The sequence below is a fragment of the Carettochelys insculpta genome, chromosome 2 (genome assembly GCF_033958435.1).
Source record: "Carettochelys insculpta isolate YL-2023 chromosome 2, ASM3395843v1, whole genome shotgun sequence".
Classification (NCBI taxonomy): Eukaryota; Metazoa; Chordata; order Testudines; family Carettochelyidae; genus Carettochelys; species Carettochelys insculpta.
In genome coordinates, this window is record NC_134138.1 from 164644128 (window position 1) to 164667428 (window position 23301).

Here is a 23301-nt window from a genome sequence, read left to right on the forward strand (position 1 = left end):
GAGCACAGTCCTGTGGAAGGTTCTCTCAGGTGTTGACACCGATGCTGCATTTTTGCATGTGTGCCTTCAGCATGTCCTTGCATTGCTTCTACTGCCCCCAAATGCTCCTCTGGCCTTCCTCCAACTCAGAAAACAGACTAGCTGTGTCCACACGTGCAAAAAACTCCGAAATAAATGGCCCTTTTTCGAAAGAGCGGGAGGAGCATCCAGATGCGTAACCCCGTCTTTGGAAAGAAAATCGAAAGAACGGGGCGCACACTTAGAAATACGAACCCCGATCCCATATCAGGAAGATTGCTCCCTTTTGAAATAATAAATTGAAAGGGTACATGTGTAGATGCTCCACAGTCCGCTCTTTCGAAATACAGGTCCGCCATGCCGCCGATCAGCTGGAGCGCGGGGCTGCTTCAGCCGGCAGCAGAGGGGCTGTATGGTCCCTGTGTTCGGCTGCCTTAAAGCAGCACGCATGCAGGAAACCTGTGGCAGGAAGCTGAGAACGTGCTAGGAGCAGCCTAGACACGCGCTCCAGCCTGACGCTCCAGCACCCTCATGGCCAGCCGCCAGCCCCCCCACGAGCCCCACGGCTCCCCCTCCGAGCCCCAGCAAGACATCCAGGGGAGAAAAAAAAAGGGCTCCCTCCTGGACGGAGCGGGAGCTGCGGGACCTCCTCAGCCTCTGGCAGGACGAGGAGGTCTTTGTGCCACGTGGGTGTAAAGTGGCGCAATGCTGCAGCCTTCAGCTGCCTGGCAATGGGCCTCCACACAAGGGGCCACCCGGAACATACTGCGGAGCAGGTATGCTCCAAAGTAAAAGAACTCTGCCAGGGATATGCCCAGCCAGGGACAACGCCGGACGCTCCGGGGCAGGCCCAGCCACGTGCCCCTTCTACAGAGAGCTACAGAGCATCCTGGGGCCCCAGGAGAGTTCACCCCCTGTGGTTTTCCTGGACACCTCTGGCGAGGAGCTGCAGCCAGAGGAGAAGGAGCCCGGATCGGGGACCCAGGAGGGCGAGGGGACCACGGACTGGTTGAGCGAGGAGGGGGAGCTGACCATCGTGATCCCCTCCCCCTCCTCCAGCCAGGCGACTGAGGGCTGGACATCTCCAGACATCACCAGGGGACCCTCAGGTATGTACAGGGAGGGGCGCACACCTACTCCCAGGCTGCACACAGGCCAGCCCCCACATGGGATGCGGCACCCCGTGGTGCCACACCAGCAAGGCCCAGCACCCACCCCCAGTGGACAGTACTGTAAGCTGCACAGGGGTGGTGGCTGGTCAGTGCCAGATGGCGCCCAGGGCCCGCACACCGCAGGCTGGGAAGGGCCACCTGTGGGAGAAACCCCTGGAATCACATCCAGGCTGGGAGGCCCGGTCCTGTGGGTGGGGGCAGTCGGTGCTCCCTGGAGGGGTCAGAGTCCCTTGGGGGAGCGGGGGCAGGGACCCCATGGGGTGGGCTCAGGCGGGTAGGCCACAGCCAGGTCCCCTCCGTCCAGGGCACACTATTGACATGCTCTTCTCCTCTCCACACAGCCGCACCATCCATGGGCCAGGAGAGCCCCGCGCCATCCCTCGTCCCAGAGAGCCCGCCCGCAGCCATCGGAGGTGTCTGGACTCCACCCCAGGCAGCGTGCCATCGGGGCCGTGGCTGGAGGGACCTCCGGAGGGCCGAGGAAGACCCAGCCACCCAGCGCCAGGCCGAGGTGGCTGAGGAGCACCTCCAGCTCACCCGGGCTGACATGGAGTGGTGGAGGGTGGCCTGCTGGACACCCTTGAGGGCATTGGCCATGCTGTGCGGGAGCACACAGCCACTGTGACCTGCCTCCTGGTCCCCCGGCATCCTCCCCTGCTGGGCCTGCCCCCTCTGCCCCCACCGAGCCTGCCCCCTCTGCCCCCACCAGGCCCACACACCAGCAATATTTGCCGGTGGTACCGGCACCCTCCTCCCGCGCCGGGGACCCCGCACCCGGGGGGGCAGGGGCTCCAGGTGCCGACCGGGTTTGCGGCCCACCACCCCTGCCCCGGAATGAGCACCTCGTCCCCCTCCGAGTTAGGTTCCCCCCTCCAAGTTAGGCTTCCTCCTGTACATATTATTACAAACACCCAAGTTATATAAACGTTTCTTTATTATTCACCACTCCATGCTGTGCTCCTCGGTGGCTGGTGGATGTGTGGGTGCAGTGCTGGTGGGGGTGAGAGGGGTGGTGGGTGATGGATGTGAGTGGGATGTGGGCATGTGTGTGGGTCAGAGGAGGCCATCGGCAAAGGCCTGCCTGAGGGCCTCCCGAATGCGGTGGCTGTCCCGGTGGGCCTGGCAGATGGGGGCGGTGCCTGGCTGCTCATAGACAGCGCCAGCCGGAGGGCCCCCCCAGGGACATAGGCGTCCCCCTTTCCCTCCACAATGTTGTGGAGGATGCAACAGGCGCCCACCACCTGGGGCATGTTGGAGACCCCGACCTCCAGCCGGGTGAGGAGACACCTCCACTGCCCCTTTAGACGCCCGAAGGCCCGCTCCACCATGCTGCGGGTGTGGTTGAGGTGCTCGTTGAATGCCTCCTGGGTGGGGTCAAGGTGTCCCATGTAGGGCCTCATGAGCCACGGCTGCAGGGGGTACGCCGCATCTGCCACCATGCAGAGCGGCATGGTGACATTCTCCGCCATGGGGATCTCCCTCTGGGGCATGAAGGTGCCGGCCTCCATGAGACGGCAGAGGCCAGAGTTCCTGAAGACCTGGGCATCATGCGTGCGGCTGTCCCAGCCCACGTAGAGGTCGGTGAACTGGCCCCTCGCGTCCACCAGAGCCTGCAGCACCACCAAATGGTAGCCCTTCCTATTCACATACTGGATGGCGCTGTGTGGCAGGGCACAGATGGGGATGTGCGTGCCATCCAAAGCGCCGATGCATTTCGGGAAGTCCAGGTCCTGGAAGCCAGCAATGGTGTTGTCCACATCCCCCAGGCGGATGAGCCTATGGAGCAGCATCCCGCTGATGGCCCTGACGACCTGCAGAGGGGGAAGGGAGACACGTGTTCTAGTGTGGGTGTGGCGCCTGTTGCCCCCCGCCTCGGGCCCATTCTGCCCCCCTCCCGTCTGGCCCCTGGCCCGTGCAGCCCCTGCCCCCTCCCGTCCAGCCCCTGCCTCATCCAGCCCCTTGCAGGGGAGGGTTCCCCTTGCCCCAGCCCCCCCACCCAACCGGCCCCACCTTACCTCCATAACTACAGCCCCGATGGTGGCCTTGCCCACCCCAAACTGCTGTCCCATGGAGCGATAGGAGTCTGGGGTGGCCAGCTTCCAGATGGCGACTGCGACCTGTTTCTCCAGGGTGAGGGCTGGCTGCATGCAGGTGTCCTGGTGCACGAGTGCGGGGGTGAGCCAGTACCAGATCTCCTCAAAGGTCTGCCTCGACATGCGGAAGTTCTGCAGCCACCTTTCCTTACCTCACTCCCCTAGCACCAGGCGCTCCCACCAGTTGGTGCTGCTGGGGTGGGTCCAGAGGCGTCGGGGCACCCCGGGGACGCCCAGCAGTGCCCCAGTGGGGGAGCCCCGTGGCCCCAGCAGGACCTTGCAGCCACCTGATGAGCTCGGGTGCAGCTGCGGCGAGGGTGCACAGCACTGCCAGCAGGGCGTCCATGATGAGGGCGTCCTCCTGCAGGAGCTGTCGCTGGGCCTCCATGGTGGGCACGAGTGGGCTCTGCCGGGCTGGGACAGGTTGGGCAGCACTCGGCTCGTGCGGAGGGAAGGGCCCTTTAAAGGGGGTGGCTGGCTGCGGCCCCAGAAGGGCTTGCTGGCCATGGGACACCGTCCGCGGCATTTCCTGCCTCCCTTCTTTCGAAAGAGAGCTTGGAGCCGTGTGGATGATCTCTTTCGAAAGACCTTGACGGCACTTCCAAAGAGCGGGTCAGAACGCCAATCTGAAAAATGGCGGCGGGGGCTCTCTTTCGATGGCCGCTTTTTCGAAAGCCGAACTTCGATTTTTGCCCTTTCGAAAGGGTGCTTACATGTAGACACAGCTAAGCTGTTTTGGAGGTGCTGATCAGACAATGTGTTGTCTTACCATATTAGATAACAGGAGCTTTTGGTAACTCTTTCAACATTTCTATGCCTGTCATGAAATCGTGATTTACATAGGGCCTTATGCAAAACTACAGCATCTGTGTGTTTGCATTATCTATTTCGTTGTCAGGATGTAATTATGAAGAAGTTATCATATCAATACAGTCATAATTTTTTATCTTTTGAAAAATGTCTTTAATTAGCTTTTGGGCTTTGCAATTCATTGTAACATCAAACTATGACATGTTTACAACTCTGAAGTCCCTCATGGTTTTTTGTAACATATGCTGTATATTTACCACCGTCTTTTGAATGACAATCAGTAGAAAATAGGTCACAAGGTTGCAGCGAGCAAGTTGTTTGTACTTTGGCAACTTAAGTTGCCCCCCCCAACCTAATGCGCCTGTAATCTACACAGACAAGTCATATATGTCTTTTTACACTGTCATAATTCTCTCAGTGTTAGAGTACTTTTCCTATTGTTTTTCCCCACTTAAATATTATCTTCATTGGATGATACATCGAGTAGGAAGAACTAATGGCAGGTCCACACTTAAATGCTGCATCAGTGTAGTTACACCAATGCAGATGGGGTGCTGTGGTACTTAGGCTGAGACTTTTCCAGGCACATGGGACAGCTACTCCTATCAACCTAGTTAATTCACCTCCCTGAAAGGTAGTAGCTATGTAAACAGCAGAAACTCTCCCAGCAACACAGTACTGTGTACCTGTGGGATTAGATAGGTACAGTAGGGTCTCAACATTTGCAAGGGATCTGTGTTGAGAACCTTTGTGAATGCTGAATTTCACAAATACAGGGGGGTAGGGAGGGGCAGGGGGGGCTTGGAGCCCCAGGGAAGCTGTGGCTGATGGCGCACCCTGCCCAGAACCCTGGGGAAGCCATGGCTGCTGGCGCTCCCTGCCCGGGGCCCCAGGGAAGTGGCAGCTGCCCAGAGCCCTGGGAAACAGAAGCCAATGGCGCTCTCCACCCCGGAGCACTGGGAAATGGTGGTTACCAGTGCTCTGAGCCCTGAGAAAGTGGCCGCTTGCAGCTGCTCGGTAATACTTGAATTCGCGAACCTTTGGTTTATGAATGTTGAGACCCTACTGTATAACTAAATCACTCAGGGTTGTGGATTTTTCACAACCCATATATGACACAGTTGTTCCAATATAGCTCTGTAGTGTAGACTTGACCTCTTTACTTATTGAAAACTGAAAGGCACAACTAAAGCACATAAATAATAACATAATAGACACTCAGAACTGGTTAGAAACTAGAATTTCCATTGTGTGGAAAAGTCTGAGATTTTATATTTTTACATTTTAAATCAAAACAAAAAGTAAAAACTTCAAAACTTTTGGTAAAATCTTTTCAGAAAACTTTTGTTTCAATCGCGAAACCATTTTGTTCTGATAGTATCATTTGGAGTTATTTATTTTCAATTTTAACCGTATGTTATGTATTGTAAATGTACCACCATATTACAGTTAATGCTTTAATATAATATTAAAGTAAAAATAAAATGGAGCAAAATTACACCAACAAAACAATTTTAAATATTTTTTACTTTTCCCCATCAAAATCTTATGAAATATTTTTAAACTAAACTACATTTTTTATAGTCAAAAAATTTTCAACCAGCTCAAATGAAGCAAGAACTATTAAATGAATACATCTAGATATTTGCTTATGTTCCTACTACTTCATATGCCTTGCACTGAAATGTAAGTACACTATTTCTATTCCAATTCATTTATTTGATAAGAAGATTGTGGAACGTCAGCAAATTTTCAGTAGTAGTCATCTGTGATATTTTTGCATGGTTTATAAGTAAGTTTTAAGTGAGGTGTAACTTGGAAGTATGCAAAATAAATCTGACTCCTGGAAAGGATACACTAATCTGGTACGGTTGAATGGCACTTTTTTCAAGATTCCAGATTACCTTCGGACCATGTTTCTCATCCGATGGTACATGTACCCGTAGGGTACACGAAAGACCACTGGGGGTACATATAATTTTTCTTTTGATAAAGTGGTTCTTTATTAAAAAATGATTGAGAAACACTGCTTTAAAACCACGTGTTTAAATATGCACAGTTTTTATTCTTCTTTTCTACCCCCTCATTTTTCAGCTATTCATGTGATTTTTGAATCTAGGCCTTAACTGGATTTGGTACTGACCTGCAGGTTCCTTTTGACATCCTCATTGCTGATTCCCAAATGCTGCTGGCAGGCGCCAGTGTTGCAGAAACAACCCGTACGAATGTGTATGTTGTAAAGACTGGCAATCTTGTCCACCTTGCAGGTTCAGCAGGACAAAAGAATGAAAGCGATATTAAATATATACTCATTTATAAACAAAGGCTTCCTAAATTGTTAACAGTTTGGCTGTTGGAGCTGTTGTATTTTAACCTATGCTATGAGGAAAGCATGTATTTTTCAGTTTTATTATTTTTAGATGAAGAAAACCAATAAAGGAATAAATATATTATCAGCACAGAGATAAGAAGTGATCCTGCAAACGCTTGCACACGTGCTTAACTTTAAACAACACATGGAGAGGTCTACTGACATCACTTAGGCTAATCACATGCTTAAAGTTGGATGTGCATAGGTGTTTGCAGGGTCATGGCTTTACACAGTAAGGTTCCGCATCTAAGTGGAAAGCAAGCAGCCACTGCCTCCTTCAGAGATGGGCACTGGAGAGACTCTCTTCAGTTAGACATGCAGTGGTTGGCACAACCTGCTCCGTGGCTGGGGTTTCTACGACTGCAATCCAAATTAAAAAACCAGCATATTTCTTCTGCACATCTGTATGCTCCACAGCATAAGGGAAATGGTCAGCCCAGGGAATTATTGAAACCACTGAGATTTCTGCACATGGGAGATTTCTGCAGGCAAGTAAGCAATAGCAGGCAACAAGACAGGCACTTGTTTGGAAGGGCAGGAATAGAGAGATCTCTTTGAATGTTCCATGCATGACCACTTTGTTCACCAACTATGCTGACCCACTTACCTTCCCTTATGCTATGCTTTTATGTCTCTGTATATTTCTAAAACTGCCAGTTAAAGAAAATAAACACTGAATAATTAATGTGCACAAATATAATAATTAATGGATGAATCATAGGGATGAATAAATGATGTGACTATGAGAGAGAGTGAATGAACATGTGGGTATGCAGGGGGGAATGGGAGGTTGTGTCTGTTTGTACAACAGAAGGAACCTCACCCAACGAAGAGGCATGTGGCAGGAGATAGGAGTTATTCTTTTAGACTCCAAGGACCACTGTTAAAGCAGAACAAAGGAAGACAATTGGAGAAACATTATGGCTCCCCAAACTCTCCGAGTAACTGGATTTTAAGGAAAGATAACCATGGCTGTAAGGATAATGTCATATATATAATTATTGCTGGAGAATGGAAACAGGGTACTGGGACAATAGGTCTAACCAAACACTGCTAACTGTGCTGCTATGCAAATAATGAACAGTCTGGTAGCACCTTAAAGATTAGCAAATGTATTAGGTAATGAGCTTTCATGAGTAAAACCCACTTTTTCACTGCCTTATAATAAAGCTCTCTCAGATAAGTTTTCATTTGCTGCAATCACACCTTCCATATGCAGTATAGGATAATAGCCTTATTTATGTAGGTATTATAAAGGGACTAGCTTAAGTTTTATTCCTGACTTTGCAGATTGCTGCCTGTATGATCTTTGCCATGTAACTCAACCTCTTTTCAGTTTACCTCTAATGTAAAGCAAGCTCTTGAGGGGCTTGATGATGTGAGTGTTTGTAAGTGGTTAACACGGTCTGTTTCCAGGTCTTCTGTGCTCAGCACCTTGCAGGAGCAAGTCCTACATTTGAGTCTAGTGCAGAAATTATTCAGCCTGGGTTGATCTTTTGACCTGCAGAAACCAATCCTAAGAGTATTTGGTGTACATAAAGCATCTGGAGCACTTAAATGTGTTGACACTAGGGGTTTTATACAAGAACACAAAGGAAATGACTGGAAACATATATGTAAGAAACCTGTGTAAAGTGAGCGAGCCATGGATGTAAATCATAATCATGCCATGGCTGGGAAGGGGTCTATGCACTTGGCACAAACCTATTTACAGAAAATGCAAGACAGTGGAAAATCAGTTCCTTACATTGTCTGTCAAAATCAGAAAGATTTATTTTAAAGTAATGGGCCTGGCCTCAAAACCATCATTTATTATTCAGGATACAAAGCATGACCTTGAAACTAACCACACAGTAACATTGGATTTCATAGCATAGGAGATGAACCCACATGCTTTGCTGCATTTACAAGGGCAAACATCATGCTTGTCTCTGTTTACATTATAATTTTTATTTGGGGCATGTGACAAAATTCACCCCGGATGTATTCTACCAACTTTCACAAGTATGAATGTCTATGTATCACTAACACTAAGATGAGTGTATTTTTCAAAACCCCCTAAGTAACAGAGAAATCTAAGGTCCATTGATTTTAGATCAGCCCTAGCTTTGGCAGAGGTTGACTTTAGCGTGATTCTGTATGTGAGCTAGCATATCCTATTACCCAGGCTCTAAAGCAGCACAAATAACATAGACAAAAAGGAGTCAAGGAAAACCTCAGCAAAAGTGATGTACGTACACAGCCAGGATATTGTTATACAGTGTAACAGGACCCCAGACCTGACTGGGGCCTCTGTGTGCTACTGTGATGTAACTATTTGAATATTTATATCTAAGTATACTACCTTATTAGTTACCATAGGAGTGGCATTACTAAAAATAAATATATATTTCAATTTATTATACTCAATTGATGATTTGAAAAGCCTGCAAGTGCTGTATCCTCTTGTCTGTCTTGGTTAAGCATATGTTCTTGAGACAAGCACTAATTAAAAGCATTACATTTTAAGCAAAAAACAAAGAACAAACAAAAAGGATGGGAGAGATGCAATTGGGGCTGCAAACTTCTACGGTGAGGCTTTAATGGTGAATCCTTGCATACAGGGTGCAGAGATGTGCACTCAAGAAGCTCATTGCAGGCTCATGCCCTTAGCTCCCAAACTCTTGCACATGTGCTTAACTGTAGGGCTCCTCACAAGATGAAGTGGCTCCCGTCTGCATGAGTATTGCAGGATCAGCATCTTAGTGCTGCAGTGACCATCTGTCCTGTATTAGGTGGGACAGTCCCGTATTTGGGACGCCAAAAAGGTGTCCTCACTTATTTTTCTAAAAGGGACTCATTGTCCCATATTTGGGCCCTCCCCCACCTGCTGACCTTTTCTGTGGGAGTAACTTCCCCGAGCTATAGGGTGAGTGGGGGGGAGTGGGGTGGCTGCTGTGTCCCTGCTGCTTCCCCTGGACTCGGGGAGCACTGGCGGCTGCTGCTTCCCTGGGGTTTGGGTCTGCCGCCTCCTTCCCTGCTCTCTGGGGCTTGGCGGAGCCAGGAGGAGCTGTCCATCTCTCCTGTATCTCCCTGTCCCGTATTTGGGACAGGGAGATATGGTCAACCTACTAAAAGGGGTCACTGTGAAAACAGTGTAGTGATTCTCTCACTGCTTCCAGAGTGTATTAAAGTGTTCTTTTCAAGGTTTCCAGAATGTACCACTCCTGTGCAATATGTTATCAGAAGTTGTTGCAATTGAAACAAATTAGAAAAAACAATATTACGGCAGAGGCAGAAACGATAACATTGTAGAAAACAAATCAGCATGCTTGTGTTTAAACTAGTTCTGTCCTCTTGCTTCAATTATGAATGGCTCAGTCCTCTCAGGTAAACACAAGCAAAAGCTCTACACAATTCCGATTAGCAAATGAGAATCAGTGCCAAGATCTCTATGATTAGTGCATCTGTACGGTATTCCGAGCATGAGTCTACGAATCAAAGTTACAGTAAAAAGCATCTGCTGAGAAAGACTGGTGTGGTGTCATTTACCTTTGTTTTGTCAGAAGGTTTCTGTCTGGGAACGGTGATATTTTCTTGAGTTATTTTCTCATTTGGATGAGAAAAGTTGTCATCCTGACATAACAAGGTTTGTCAGGGTTCCAGTGACTTGGAGGTGGATCCATCATTCAGTTAATGATGACAAGCAGGGCAAAAATCATGACAGTTATTTCAGCACTGAAGCTGTTCAGCTTTAAGGTTTGGTTTGTTCAGTATATCAAAAGCCTTAATACAAGTTTATAATCTTTCTCAAATAATAACCCCTTTCACTTTGAACAGGATTGATTTTAAAATTATGGGATGTTTAAAGACTGCATTGCCATGCCCTGAGTTCAGGAAATGTTTAGCAACTAGTTTCTCTCTTTTTTTGTTCTTGTCAGATAAATCATCACTACTCATTAATGCAAAACCTGGACTTTTGTGCCATACAAGCAAGCGTCAGAATTCCAGAGAAAAACACTGCAATGTGAGACAAACAACTTTTCAAATAACACTTTCATTATATTGGTTTATGTTAGATTTTCACTCAGACCGGCCCAAGGATTATCAGCAGAGAGCTGGGGTGGGGTGGAGCAGGGAGTGGGGGAGAAAAAGAGAGACCAAAATTAAAAGGAATAGAGAGAATTATTTTTCAGAAGAAAAAAAAGTTTAGCATAACCTTTGGTAATGAAGATCTCTAGAGTATATACAAAACTATACAAAGCACAAATTCACATGGGAATCATACATGTAACTCTGACTATTATGAAGCTTTCTTCCCATTGCCATCAACTGGACTATTTACTGCAAGATGCAGCTGTTGTAATAGTATCTGTCCTGGGATATTAGCGAGACCAAGCAGGAGAGGTAATATCTTTTACTGGACCAACTTTTGGCCTGAAGAAGAGCTCTGTGTAAGCTTGAAAGTTTGTCCCTCTCACCAATAGAAGCTGGACCAATAAAAGATCTAACCTCACCCACACTGCCTCTCTAAAATTTGCAGAATCCAATCCATATTCTTCACACAAATATTGATTTTCCCTTGGATATATGCCGTTAGGTCCTGTTGCTCAGTTTTACCATGGAAATATGCTACTCGGGGAATTAATTTAATCTCTTTCTGTGGTATTAGTGTACATAAAAACAAACAAAATATAACCATCAGTTAAAGTCCTTTTAAATGAAAAAAAAAAAGCTTTTGATAATACACATTTGGAAAACTGCCGTAAGGAGCAATAACAAGTATAGACGATGGTTTTCAAAGAGCAGCCGTGTGTTTGCAGTTCAGCATGTAACAACACAGGCTGCTATTCAGGAGCCAGGGAGATGTTCATCAATAAGGGCACGGAAGCATGAAAAGTTGCTGATGTCAGGTACACAGCTTTAGGTACTCAGATCCCATCCGTTTTGGTGCTTCCCTGGGTCTGATATTTAGAACTAGGGTGACTTGGTCTTTTGTAATCTTAATTTTTTAAAATAAATTAATTGCAATCTAATAGACCTTACAGCATTTTTTATTGATTCTACACTGAATGTACGTGGTAATTACAACACTACCAGGACCTGGAGTCCTTTCTATAAGCTAACCTGTAGGAGTCACACAAACAAACCAACCAACCAACCAACCAACCAACCAAACAGAAACCAAGCACAGTCTTGTAGCACCTTAAAGAATAACAATTTTATTTATTAACTAATAAGCTTGATGAAGTGGGTGTTATTCATGAAAGTTTATTACCTAATTCTTAGTCTTTAAGGTGCTACAGGACTGCTTGTTTTTTGTGAAGCTGCAGACTAACACAGCTACCCCTTCTGAGGCTGTTTACCTTACAATTCAGTCCTATTTTTGAAGCAGTTTACTGTGAGCCTGAACTTGCAGAGCGTCACACATTTCCTGCATGGCAATAAGCACCCTCATATCCCTCTTGAACTTAATGAGAGCAGAGGATGCTTATTGCCTGCAAGGCTGCAGCCTCTGTGTTTTAATAGTGACAGGTGAACTAGCTAGGACACAGACACTACGGTCACGCAGTGAAAACTTCATTCTTGTTTTTCTGAGGTAATTTCTCTTTTACCCACAGTCAGAGTTCCTGTTCCTTTTTCCTTTCAGTGATACCACTTTGCTTTGATGTCTTGAGCATTTTGATTTTATATATATATATATATATATATATATATTTAATACTGCTTTACTTGTTGTTTACTCTAGGGTTGCGAAATTTGGTAGGATGTATTCCTGAAGGTTTCATCACATGACATAATTTTAAATTGAAGATGAATCTAACACCTGGAGGCTCCAGGACATTCCCAGAGGGCTGGCACATCTGTATTACAACTGTATTTTCAACTACCTAGTGGCTGGAACATCTAATGTCTTATCCAGATATAAATCCTCCTCTATATTCTAGTGCTAACGATATGCTTGAAAACTACACCATTTTTGTAAGCAGATCTGAAGTATGTGGCAGTTAAGATGTATAAGTATCATATAGTTTAGCATTACTTTAAATTACCAAAATTATCAGGCATCATCTCCCACAGGATCCTTTAAAAATCTTATCTCAAATGATAGGATCCATAACTCAAACAAGTTGTCCTTACTCCTATGAATTGTTTCATTACAGTCATCAGAATTAGTCTCATGAGCAGAAGTTATCGCATTGGTCCCTTAATATTGGCATTCCTACAATTTTATATGAACAGGACAGAAAAATAACCCATAAAAGAAGCCTTGTCACAACAGTATTTATTCTCTTGGAAGAACCGCAGTTTGGATTTCTACTCAGTTCTTGACTGTGACCAAACTTTAGAGCACAGTGTTTCTGGAGTAGGTTTGTCAGATGGATTTGCTCATCACAAGAATTTCACTGCACACAACTGATCGCTAGATATAAAGCTGACTTTGTGACGCTCTTCTATGAATCAGCTGGTAAATTAATTCACTGATTTACGGCATGAAATTAGAAAGAAAGAAGGCTAGCTCTTTTTGTCACCCAGCTTTTGATTGTGAAATGCTGTGGCTGCTGAAGATGCATGCTTAATCTTGTTTAATGTAACTTAATCCAGAAATAGGTCTGAAGAGAAATCAGCACTTGTTTCCACATTAGAAGAAAGAAAAAATATGACATCTTTGTTCAGTCACTAAGACATAAAATGAGTTTATCCAGATAGTTTCCTGCAAAATGATATTTTTTGTCTAAAACATCTGCATCTCACTTCAAGGTGTTAATTTCTCCTCTGGACAGATCCCATGCTGAAAGGTCTAATTTTCTTCTCCATTGCCTCTTCTGTCATCATTTACATATTTTTAAACCAATTGCAAAGTGGGTATAAAACACTTCCAGATCAGAATGCTAGCAGTTTACAAAAACATTACATCCACTGAGTACTAACCTGGCTCCAGGAAAATGATTACATTGGCTACAAGGCAGTGCAGAATAAGAGTTTAAGCATATATTGGAATTGCACACTGGATGCACTGAGAGTGGGAATAGTACTGTATTAAGTGCCAATTTGTCTACTTGCCTTAGGTCTGGCATTCTTAAAAATCAGAATGACCTAGCAAAGTTGCTCAGGGCTCTGAAAAATTTCATGCCAGTAGAGCTGTAGTGAGATTGACCTAACCCCAACGGTTTGATGGTTTGGAGGGTGGACAGTTGAGCTCCCTTCTTTCAGAGAGGTGGATTAAGAGAAAACACTTTCTGTCAAAATAGAAAGAATCTACACTATAGTTGTGTTGCAGTTGGGCAGACTCGTGCTTAGAGGTGGGAATAATCTGGTTCTGAACTCTACTAGGCCTCTAAAACAGGATGTTGTTTCAGGCCAATTGCTAACTGGTTTGAAATTCTATCTTAAATCTGCACCCAGGCTAGTTTTATTGGGAAGTGTGATGAATATGAGGGAATGTGGCACATGTGGTATATGGATGCATTTATTATTTGCTCATAAGTGGGCTTGTCTACACTTGCCCCCAGTTTCAAAATTTTGCGGAGTAAAGACACTTCGAAGTAGCGTGGCTACATGAATACCAGCACATTGAAGTCTGACACTTCAAAGTTGCCACGGGGGAGAATTAGCCTACTGAAGTGCTGCATATTCACCGCAGCACTTCATTAGTAATCTCCCATCACCCTGATTACCTGCTCCCTGCTCCCTTTGAAGCTGGGGACAACTGTAGACCCAGCCAATGTGTTCTTTATTGTTGATCTGAAGTGAAGAACAATAACATTGAAATTCTTGCTGTTGGGAAAAATGTCGGCCAGAGAAGAGGATGAAGTGCTAGAAGAGACCCTTTCTAGGACATCTGAAAAGAAAAAAAAAAAAGCAGTTCATTTACTGGAATTGTCCTAATAGCAGGTAACATCCCAGAAAAAGAATTAGAGGAGCCTCTGGAGGGGAGGGTAAATCAGAATATGTAGGTATTCATCCTGTAGGACCCCAGTCCAGAAAATTTCTGCTGGTTGATCACATGCATATGATAGAGTCCCTGAGCTCTGTGGAAAGGAGGATCCAGAGGAAGAAGTTTACATATGTCAAATCCAGAAGCTGCCAGATATCTTGGGACTGAGGAACTTCAGTACAAGAGATGATTTGAAATGGCCTTGATTCTCAGTGGATGATCTTGTATCTTCTGGACTGCCTTGTTCTCCTGTTTGGTGTGCATTGTGAACTGGAAGAATCAAAAACTGAATTTCAATAGGCCATATATACAGATTTAATGGCGTAAACAAACAAGATGGTTTCCAAGACTCAGTGATTCACCCGAATCCTGGAGTCTTTCCCTGTACGGAGCCTTTTCCTGCCATGGATCCATATCTCTCCAAGCAGAAGTATCCCCTTTCCTTGGTTGTTTGTTCACTTGAATTCAAACCCAAATACAATTTGAGCTCAGATATAGGATATTGAAAGTACCATCAGCATAGGAATGAACAGTTCAAACAGAAAAACAAAGAAATAAATAATCTGTGGCAACATGGGTAAGTTAAACAGAGATTCCTTCATGGGCACTGAAGAACCTGGCACCTGCATCTCCAAAAACATCGCTAGCCATTTTTCAGCATAAGTAGGATGCAACAGATTATATATGGTGAAGCAAAGGTGCATGGGGTGAGGGTGAGTGTGGGGAAGCTCTCCTGCCCTTTGGCACTCTGGCAGATGGACCAGCCAATGTAATGACAGAGAAAACTAGAATTGTCATAGACAAGTGGTGGCAACATTGCTAGCCTGAACTTTGTGTAGGAAAGATGGTGTAGTAGCTTAGACTCAGGGACTCCAGAAACCTGGTTTCAGTTCATGGATCTACCTTCAGACTTTGCCACATTTTTCCCTCTGTAAAACAGAGACAATAGTACGTCACAAGAGCATAGGGTTGTTGTGAGGATATAATTCCATTCATGAATTTGAGGTGCTCAGATATGACAGGGATGTGGCCATATGAACGCTTCGAGAGATTTCCCAAAGTGGACAAGAAGGAACTGGCAGGGTGATAGTAAGAGGGAGTCTTCTCTTCTCTGGCAATGGAAGTGGGCCAGAGGGTGGAAACTGGATGTTGCATGCTTTCTAAATGTAGCAAACCTGCTTCCCCACAGTCCCAGGAGGAATTCCAGCAGGGCCTACTACTAGTGGGGATTCTGGCTAATGCCACATGGCTTCTTCTCACATTTCCTGTTCCCTTCTTCAACAGAGTCAGTGGCTTAGAGCCTCACTCTGGTTCTGTAGCTACATATTTTTGCTTTAATGTTCTCCCTTAGATGCTCTCGTTTTAAGAGTTGCAGGAGTATCTTTCCCGTATCTCCATCACAGTTACCCTAGCAACACAAAGCCCACAAGGACACCCAAAAGAAATGTCAGACAGCCTACTCAGCACAGCGTTTGATGAAGCTTTGTAAGCGTAACCCGTTCTTACTAGCAGTTCAGTAGTAGCAGATTTCAAACACACCTGCTAGGATGCTTTTTCTTCCCACAGAGATGAACTATAACACTGAACAATCCCACCTAATCCCACTGACACCCAACTTGCTCAGCAAGTACGAGACCTGAATTAGCTTTCCAATGATGGCCGCTACGATATGTAATCAAATCCCTCTACCCAAGCACAACATATCTCAGGCTTGCATGCTAGGTTAGTGAACTTGGAATCCCCCGTTGGAGGAAATGACTTCTGTTATCTCATACCACATAACTAACTTCCATTAAATGTAAGCAGGGACACATATTGTAATGGCCCATATTGTCAGTCTGAGATAACAATACACCATTATATTGACAACTCACTTTGGCCTACTCCTGCACAGACAGTTCTCTCCCAGGGGTACAGGAAATAATGCAAATCACTGCAGTAGCAAGGTTGCCTCTTACAAGATGTCTGCAGCACGTACTGATGAGAAACAAAGAAATTAGTGGAGTTTTAAAAAGAGTCATCGCAACCATCTTCTTCTCCTTGTAATCCTATTTGCTTTCTACACCACTGGTCTATCAGCTGCCCCTGGTTTCCTGAAGTCTTAAGAGCTAAATCAATAATGAAAATCAATACCAAGCAATCACCCCAGTAATTTTTAGGAAGCTGTTGGGAACATGGCCAAAAATCCCATTAGGCCTGTTATTAATATTTTTCTTTCCTTGAGTCATTGCATTTAATGTAATGAGTGGATAGGTTCCAAAAAGCATTAGGGTAAGTAAATCAGAGTCGTCTGACCATCTTGTACAGACATATTTTTGCTAGAATTAAAAAGTGTTTGTCCCCCACTCCTCCAATAACATTTTTGAAGAAAAATAGCGCAGACTGTCGACTTCTCTATCTACACAATGATCATCTACAATATATCTAAAAATGCAGGTAGGTCATGCACACACACACACACACACACACACAAAATTTATACACACAGAGTATGAAAACTGGAAAGATTTCTTGATTAAGATGCTTCATCTATAAGGCCACCTGTACAGATAAGATAATGTAAAAAAGGTGATTTTTTGCTGATGAATATCAGATCACTAACATCTACTTTAAGGACACTGATTATGAATTTCATGATAAGAAGATATGTAGGTAAGGTGAGCAAAATCCCTTCAGTGATTCTGATAAACTGATCTGGCAACTCCTTTCCATTTGTGGTGAATGCAGTAGTATTTTCACCGCTATAAGCTGGTCTTCTACACAGGTATGCACTAGTCTGGAAAAACAGGCTACTGTTTGAGGCTACATCTATGCTACCAAGTTTTGTCGACAATACTTAATGTTGACAACTAAAAGAGGTTGTTCACAACTGCTCCCTCTGTGAACAGAACAATGCTCACACCAGGGGCATCATCATTTGCAGTGTGAGGAAAGCACTCTGGTTGGTATGTGTTCCACAGACACAGGAAGGCAGAGATGATCCCTGTACATCTTGGGATTTCTTCCAAGCTCTCCCGCAGCCTCCTCAGCTGCCGGGAGTGGCATCATGAGTAGCTCTGTGAACTCTTTGTTCTGAGGAATGTCAAAACAGCCCAGCACACCCCTCCCTCCCCACCAAGTCTGCTGGCTGCTGTGTTCCTAGTGCCGGGCACAACAGGAGCATTGCATTGATTTTCTCTTTGTTTCCCAAACGGAGCAGCACACTCAGCTGTCAGACAGTTCCCGGAGCTTTGAAAGGGGAGGGGCACATACGTTCAGGAAAGCAGAGACAAAAACACTGAGCAGAGTGATCAGGACAGTGGGTAGGCATTATGCGATACTGGCAGAAGCCAGTTCTGTGGACAAAAACAGCAGGGTCTACACAGGCTCGTCGTCGACAATCAAGGGAGGGGAACTAAAAAATGATTTTCATAGGGGTGGAAGTATTTTGTTGCCCAAAATGGGTGTTTTTCTCAACAAGTCTCATTGCAGTGTGCATGCTCTCACTGTTTTACCTCCAAAAGGCAGTTTTTGTCCACAAAACTTGATAGTGCAGACAGCCTGAGAAAGCTACTTTAGATGTGCTGCAACTACGTTGTTTCTAAAGAAATCTCCTTATCTTAGGTTGTTCCAGAGACATGCAGAGACCACATAAGGAAGGCCTCCAGCTGTTCGATATGACATTTGTACTGTGTGCAATTCTCACAGACGTAGAAGAGACATGTAAGCATAAAAGCCTTATAAAGTTTTATTTTGTTGAGAGGGTTACATCACAGGATTTCAGGACTTGGTTACGTAGCTTCCCAGTCATTAGGAAAGCTTTCTGTATCCAGTTTGTGATCTCTTTATCAGGAGGTCCAAATCAGAGATATTGCTACCAAGATAAATAAAACTAACTTGCTTTAGTTGGATTCCACTAAAGGGAATACGGCACAGAGTGGTGAAGACAGTTGATCCAACACCACACTTTTCTCCGGGCTGATTGTGAGGGCAAACAGTTTTGATGCTTCAGTGATCAGTAAGACTCTTCCTGAGTTCCATTACCACCTTTGGACCTACAGATTCATATATTTCTGCTTGTATTCCATCTCTGCCTGAGGACCTTCCTGAATTCATCTGATTGCATTTTCTGCTTCTCTTGGGAAGGTGGAGAATCAAGGTGATGCTAAATGCAATTTAGAGGCATCTGATTAATAGCACCCCTTTTAGTTGAGGACTGGTAGTTGACTGAAATATTCAACCCATCTCTGTTCTATACTTTGTTTGCCTGTGATTATTGTCCTGCCATCAGTCATCATGATGAACCTGTGCTCACCTCTGAAGGTCTGGAAACTAGCTTCAAGTAATCAAAGAACTTCTTTGTTTCATGTGTTTCTGCATACTTTTGAGCGTCATCTGCCACCCACTCACCACATATTTTCTATTAAGTGTAGTTGTCTTTGTGACTTGTTGTGCAGGTGTTTGAATCTGTCTCTCTTTGAAATGGACAGAATATCATTTTGCCAGATTTGGAAAGCTATATTTTTGTCTTTGAAATGTCCTGTGATTTCCTCATGGTTTTTACCAAACCAGTCATGGTGAACCCTTTTCTTCCATCTGAGGACATCAGTTCTTTTGTCCTGTGTTGCTGAATTCCTCCCAAGAAAGGGTTATCACCAAGGTTGGTTACTAGAGCACTTTGTTGCTTGTGTCGATGGAATACATGGTTTGATTTAGCAATATCAGGGGACATCTTGCTTGTTTTGGGCATTTCAGGCATGTGGCCACAATGTGTAGATTCAGTTATTATAGAATTCATCCAGCATTCTGCTCCATGCATGGGTCTGGTAATGTTGACATCCCTTATGTCACAATGGTGACAAAGATAGCCATGTTAGTCTATATTCTATCAAAACAAAAAAACAGTCATGTAGCACTTGAAAGACTAACAAAATAATTTATTAGGTAATGAGCTTTCATGGGACAGACCTGGATCTGAAGAAGTGGATCTCTCCCACGAAAGCTCATCACCTAATAAATTATTTTGTTAGTCTTTAAAGTGCTAGTTTTTAAAGTGCTAAAAGTGACTCCTTTTTTATGTCACAATGTTGAACAATGATGTAATTTATTAGATGCCAGCCATTGTTTAGATCTGGGATGCACCCATGTAGTTGTATATTTGTCTGCCTGTCTAAAGGTGTTTTTTGTAATTATCAGGTGAAAATCTGCACACTTGCCCAAAGAGTAGATGACCATTTTCATTCATTTTTCCAATAACACATTGCCAAATGGTGTTATCTTTATCCAGTCTTGCACTGGGATCTCCTAGTATGAATGCTTTGTTACTTTCTGGTGTTGACTTGATGACTGAGTTGAGATCAGAGTAGAACCATTCCTTATCATCATCATCTTGTTAAAATGGGAGCATATGCAGTGATGATGGTAGTCAATCACAATTTATTTAGTGGTAACTGAAGTTTCATGAGTCTTTTGTAGAGGCCTATTGGAAGGTCCTTTGCAACAGTTTATCCGTGATGGCAATTCTCCCTCCACGAATCCTATCTTCGTGTGACTCTTTTCCCTTTCAAAAGAAGGGTGCAGGTAATCATCTTTACCTGTTGCTTTGCCACAAGATTTTTGAAAAAAGGTGTGCATGAATGGCATGTGCGCAAGTTTGATTAAAATGGGAACATTGCTGCACCGGGACAACTCTGTTCTCTTGGCTGTCGAAGTTTGGCCCAGTGGCACAAAGGCTGTTCTACATGAAGGCTTCTTTAGCTACAGTGGATAGCTATGACTTCCCTCAGGCCCTTCACCTTCAAAAATACATTGCTGCACTGCTTCTCAAGACATTGGACTAATATGTATTGTGTTTTGCCTTGTATAGCAGAACAGTCTTTGTATGTTTGAGAGGGCAAACCCTAAATCACTATTAGTTTCCACACACCTGGTTACCCTCATCTGGTTTAGAACACTTGCCCTCTACTGTCCGGTGCCCGGGGCTGGAGGGCACAACCCTCACCTCGGCCTGAGCCCTGGCCGAGGCTGGGTGGGGGCCGGGCGAACTGGCAGGTATGGCCGGCGGGTGTCGGCAGGCCCCAGGTCCCCCTCGGAGGAAGGCCCCAGGGTGGCGGACAGCAGTCGCCGTCGGAGCAGCAGTTGGAGCGGTGGGTGGAGCGGCAGGCAGGGCGCGCAGAGCAGTGGGTGGCGCAGCATGGAGGGCCATGTATTCCGCTATGCGCTCGAATGTGCGCATGAAGGCCCCCCATGCCTCCTGGCACCAGGCCAGTGCTCCCTCCTGGAGCGCCAGCCGCCGCTCCTCCAACCGCAGGCGCCGCTCCGACACCTCCAGCTGATGCTGGAGGGTTCCAAGCAGCTGGGGGTCTGTGGCCGTCCTCGGGTGGTGGCTCTGCCATCGGCCCTGTCCTGTGGCTGTTCGGTGCTCCGCCGAGGGGCTGGCCTGCAGCGATGGCCCCGGTACGCTCTCTGGGACCACGGAGACCTCGCCGGCACTCTCCGGGCCCTCTGATGGTGCAGCTGCAGAACACGGGGGGGGAAGAAGAGTGGAGACAGCCGTTAGTATGGGCCCTGAGCCGTGGCCCTTGTCCCCCCACCCCTCTGCTGCTGGTTCCCCATCCCCGTCCCTGGGAGATGCTGCTGCTGCTGCTGCTGGGTGTCCCACCCTCTCTCCCCGGGGGACCCTAGGTTCCGCTCCCCCCATCCCCAGGGATGGGGCATGGCACTGTCGTGCTGGGGGGCAGGGGCAGATGCACTCTTCTGAGGGACATGCCACTGCTGTCCTTGGGGCCATGGTCATCTGGGCATGTGGAGGGCCCTGGTCATGTCTCTTACCCGCTCCCCTCAACCCCAGGGGTGTGCACCGGGGGGTACATACCTGACGGTCTGCTCCCACGGTCAGGGGACACCCTCTGGGCGGACGTCCTGCTGGAGCTCTGGGATGGCATGGCGATGTGGAGCCCCCCGTTGCTGGAGGAGGATTCCCCCTCCTCCTCCTCCTCCGGCATCCCAGGAGTGGGCTCCTAGGGGGGCCCCTGGGGTGCGGGGCTTGCCTCTGGGGCGGACTCTGCCTCTGGGGCCTGCTGGGGCTCGTCGGCTGAGGTGTCAAGAGTGGCCGGTGGGGAGGAGGTGTACTGGGGGCCCAGGATGGACCTGAGCTCCCTGTAAAAGGGGCAAGTGGCAGCCGCATCCCGGGCCTGGGCGTAACCCTGCCGCAGCTCCTTAACCTTACTCCTGACATGGTCAGGAGAGCGGACAGGGTGACCCTGGGTAGCCAGGCCCTCAGCCAGCCGAGCAAATGCATCCATGTTCCACCTCTTGCTCCCCATTACCTGGAGCACCTCCTCCTCACTCCAGAGCCCCAGCAGGTCCCGGATCTCAGCCTCCGTCCAGGAGGGGCCCCGCTGCCTCTTCTCAGGCTGGCTGGCTGGCTGGGAGCCCTGGCTCCCCTTGGGGGAGGTGCCCTGGGGGAGCTTCGGGGGCTGGCGGGTGGCCATCGCAGCGGGGGTGGTGGCTTGGGGCTGCAGGGAGGCATGCAGGCTGGCCGTGTGGCAGTGCTGCTGCCTGCACGCGCTCTCAGCTTCCTGCATGGGAACGCGGGGGGGGGGGGGGAGCTTTAAGGGGCCGCTGCACGCGGCGACCATGGAGCTCAGGGGCTGGAGAGAGCGTCTCTCAACCCCTCATCTGATGGCCGCCATGGTGGACCCCACTCTTTCGATGTTGCAGGACACGGATCGGCTACATGTGCCCTACTTCGACGTTCAATGTTGAAGTAGGGTGCTATTCCCATCTCCTGATGGGGATAGCGACTTTGACGTCTCGCCGCCTTACGTCGATTTCAACTTCGAAATAGCGCTCGCCACGTCTGCACGTGTAGACGTGGCGAGCGCTATTTCGAAGTTGGCGCGGCTACTTCGAAGTAGCCGGCCCATGTAGATGCGGCTGAAGATTCTGGATTCCAGAGCCTTAAAAGTTGCATACCTAACATGGTATTTACAACGTCAAACAACAAATAATCATAATGTTCACTAAGAATGCTAGTTGTAGACCACTCATTATAATCCAGTGCTTACCATTTAAGATCGGGGCTAAGAAAGCAAATATGCATAGAAAGACTGGGGTGTTAGTAAAGCTGTGTGAGCAACTACTGTGTTTGGAGTCTCCAAATAACTTTTGTTTAAATGGTTTTAACTGTCAGCAGTACGCTGAATGTATTCCAGCTACTACGCTGTCTGTTAAAATGATGACATATTTAATATTCAGGTAAGGTTTTTTCAATAAACAGTATTTGAAACTAGGAATAACCTTCAATAAATGCAAAGACATATTTAAATAAAAATGGGATAACAGCTCAGCTTTCATAATTTTATCACTTTCAGCTCATAACTTCTAAACCTTCAAGCATTATAACTCATACCTATTGGGACAACAAGCTGTCAAGAACATTGTCACCCTTCAGAGATGTAATCATGACAAAGTCTCATTTGTGCCTAAGGCTTCAAGGGGATTCATTTATTTGATCTTCAACATTTGAATGGAATGTTTACTCAGGGATCAATCCGTAGCCCATGGCTATTCCCTCACTGCATAAATGACCCTGTGTATGTAATTCAAGTATGTTTGTGTTTCGTAACACAATCTTGTTAACTGTGGATGATAATACTCTGACCATAGTTAGGAGCGGACTTTAACATTGGTAACAGGCTAAGAACTGCTTACCTTCCAAATGCTGCATAGACAAAAGATGTGATTTTCCTTGCTTTCATGTTGCAAGTAGCAGTGTTAAATGTCACATATTTGATTGCATGCCTTTCAAATCTTAAATATCTTGGACTTATTTCAGAGTTTCAAACATTGAGTCAATTATGTAAATCTCGAGGATTAACTGTAAGCTTGGTATCCTCCAAAGAGCCTGTCACTTTTACTTTTAAAGTCTTTCTGACC

General features: G+C 46.3%; 1 protein-coding gene across 3 annotated transcripts in view; it reads right to left on the reverse strand.

The window, feature by feature from the left end:
* MOCOS (molybdenum cofactor sulfurase) overlaps nucleotides 1–23301 on the reverse strand; it is a 373921-nt gene that overhangs the window by 62993 nt on the left and 287627 nt on the right. For all 3 annotated transcript variants that reach the window (XM_074987969.1, XM_074987970.1, XM_074987971.1), the window contains one exon: nucleotides 6237–6353. In XM_074987969.1, the coding sequence (XP_074844070.1) occupies nucleotides 6237–6353 (117 nt within the window). The remainder of the gene's footprint in view (nucleotides 1–6236; nucleotides 6354–23301) is intronic.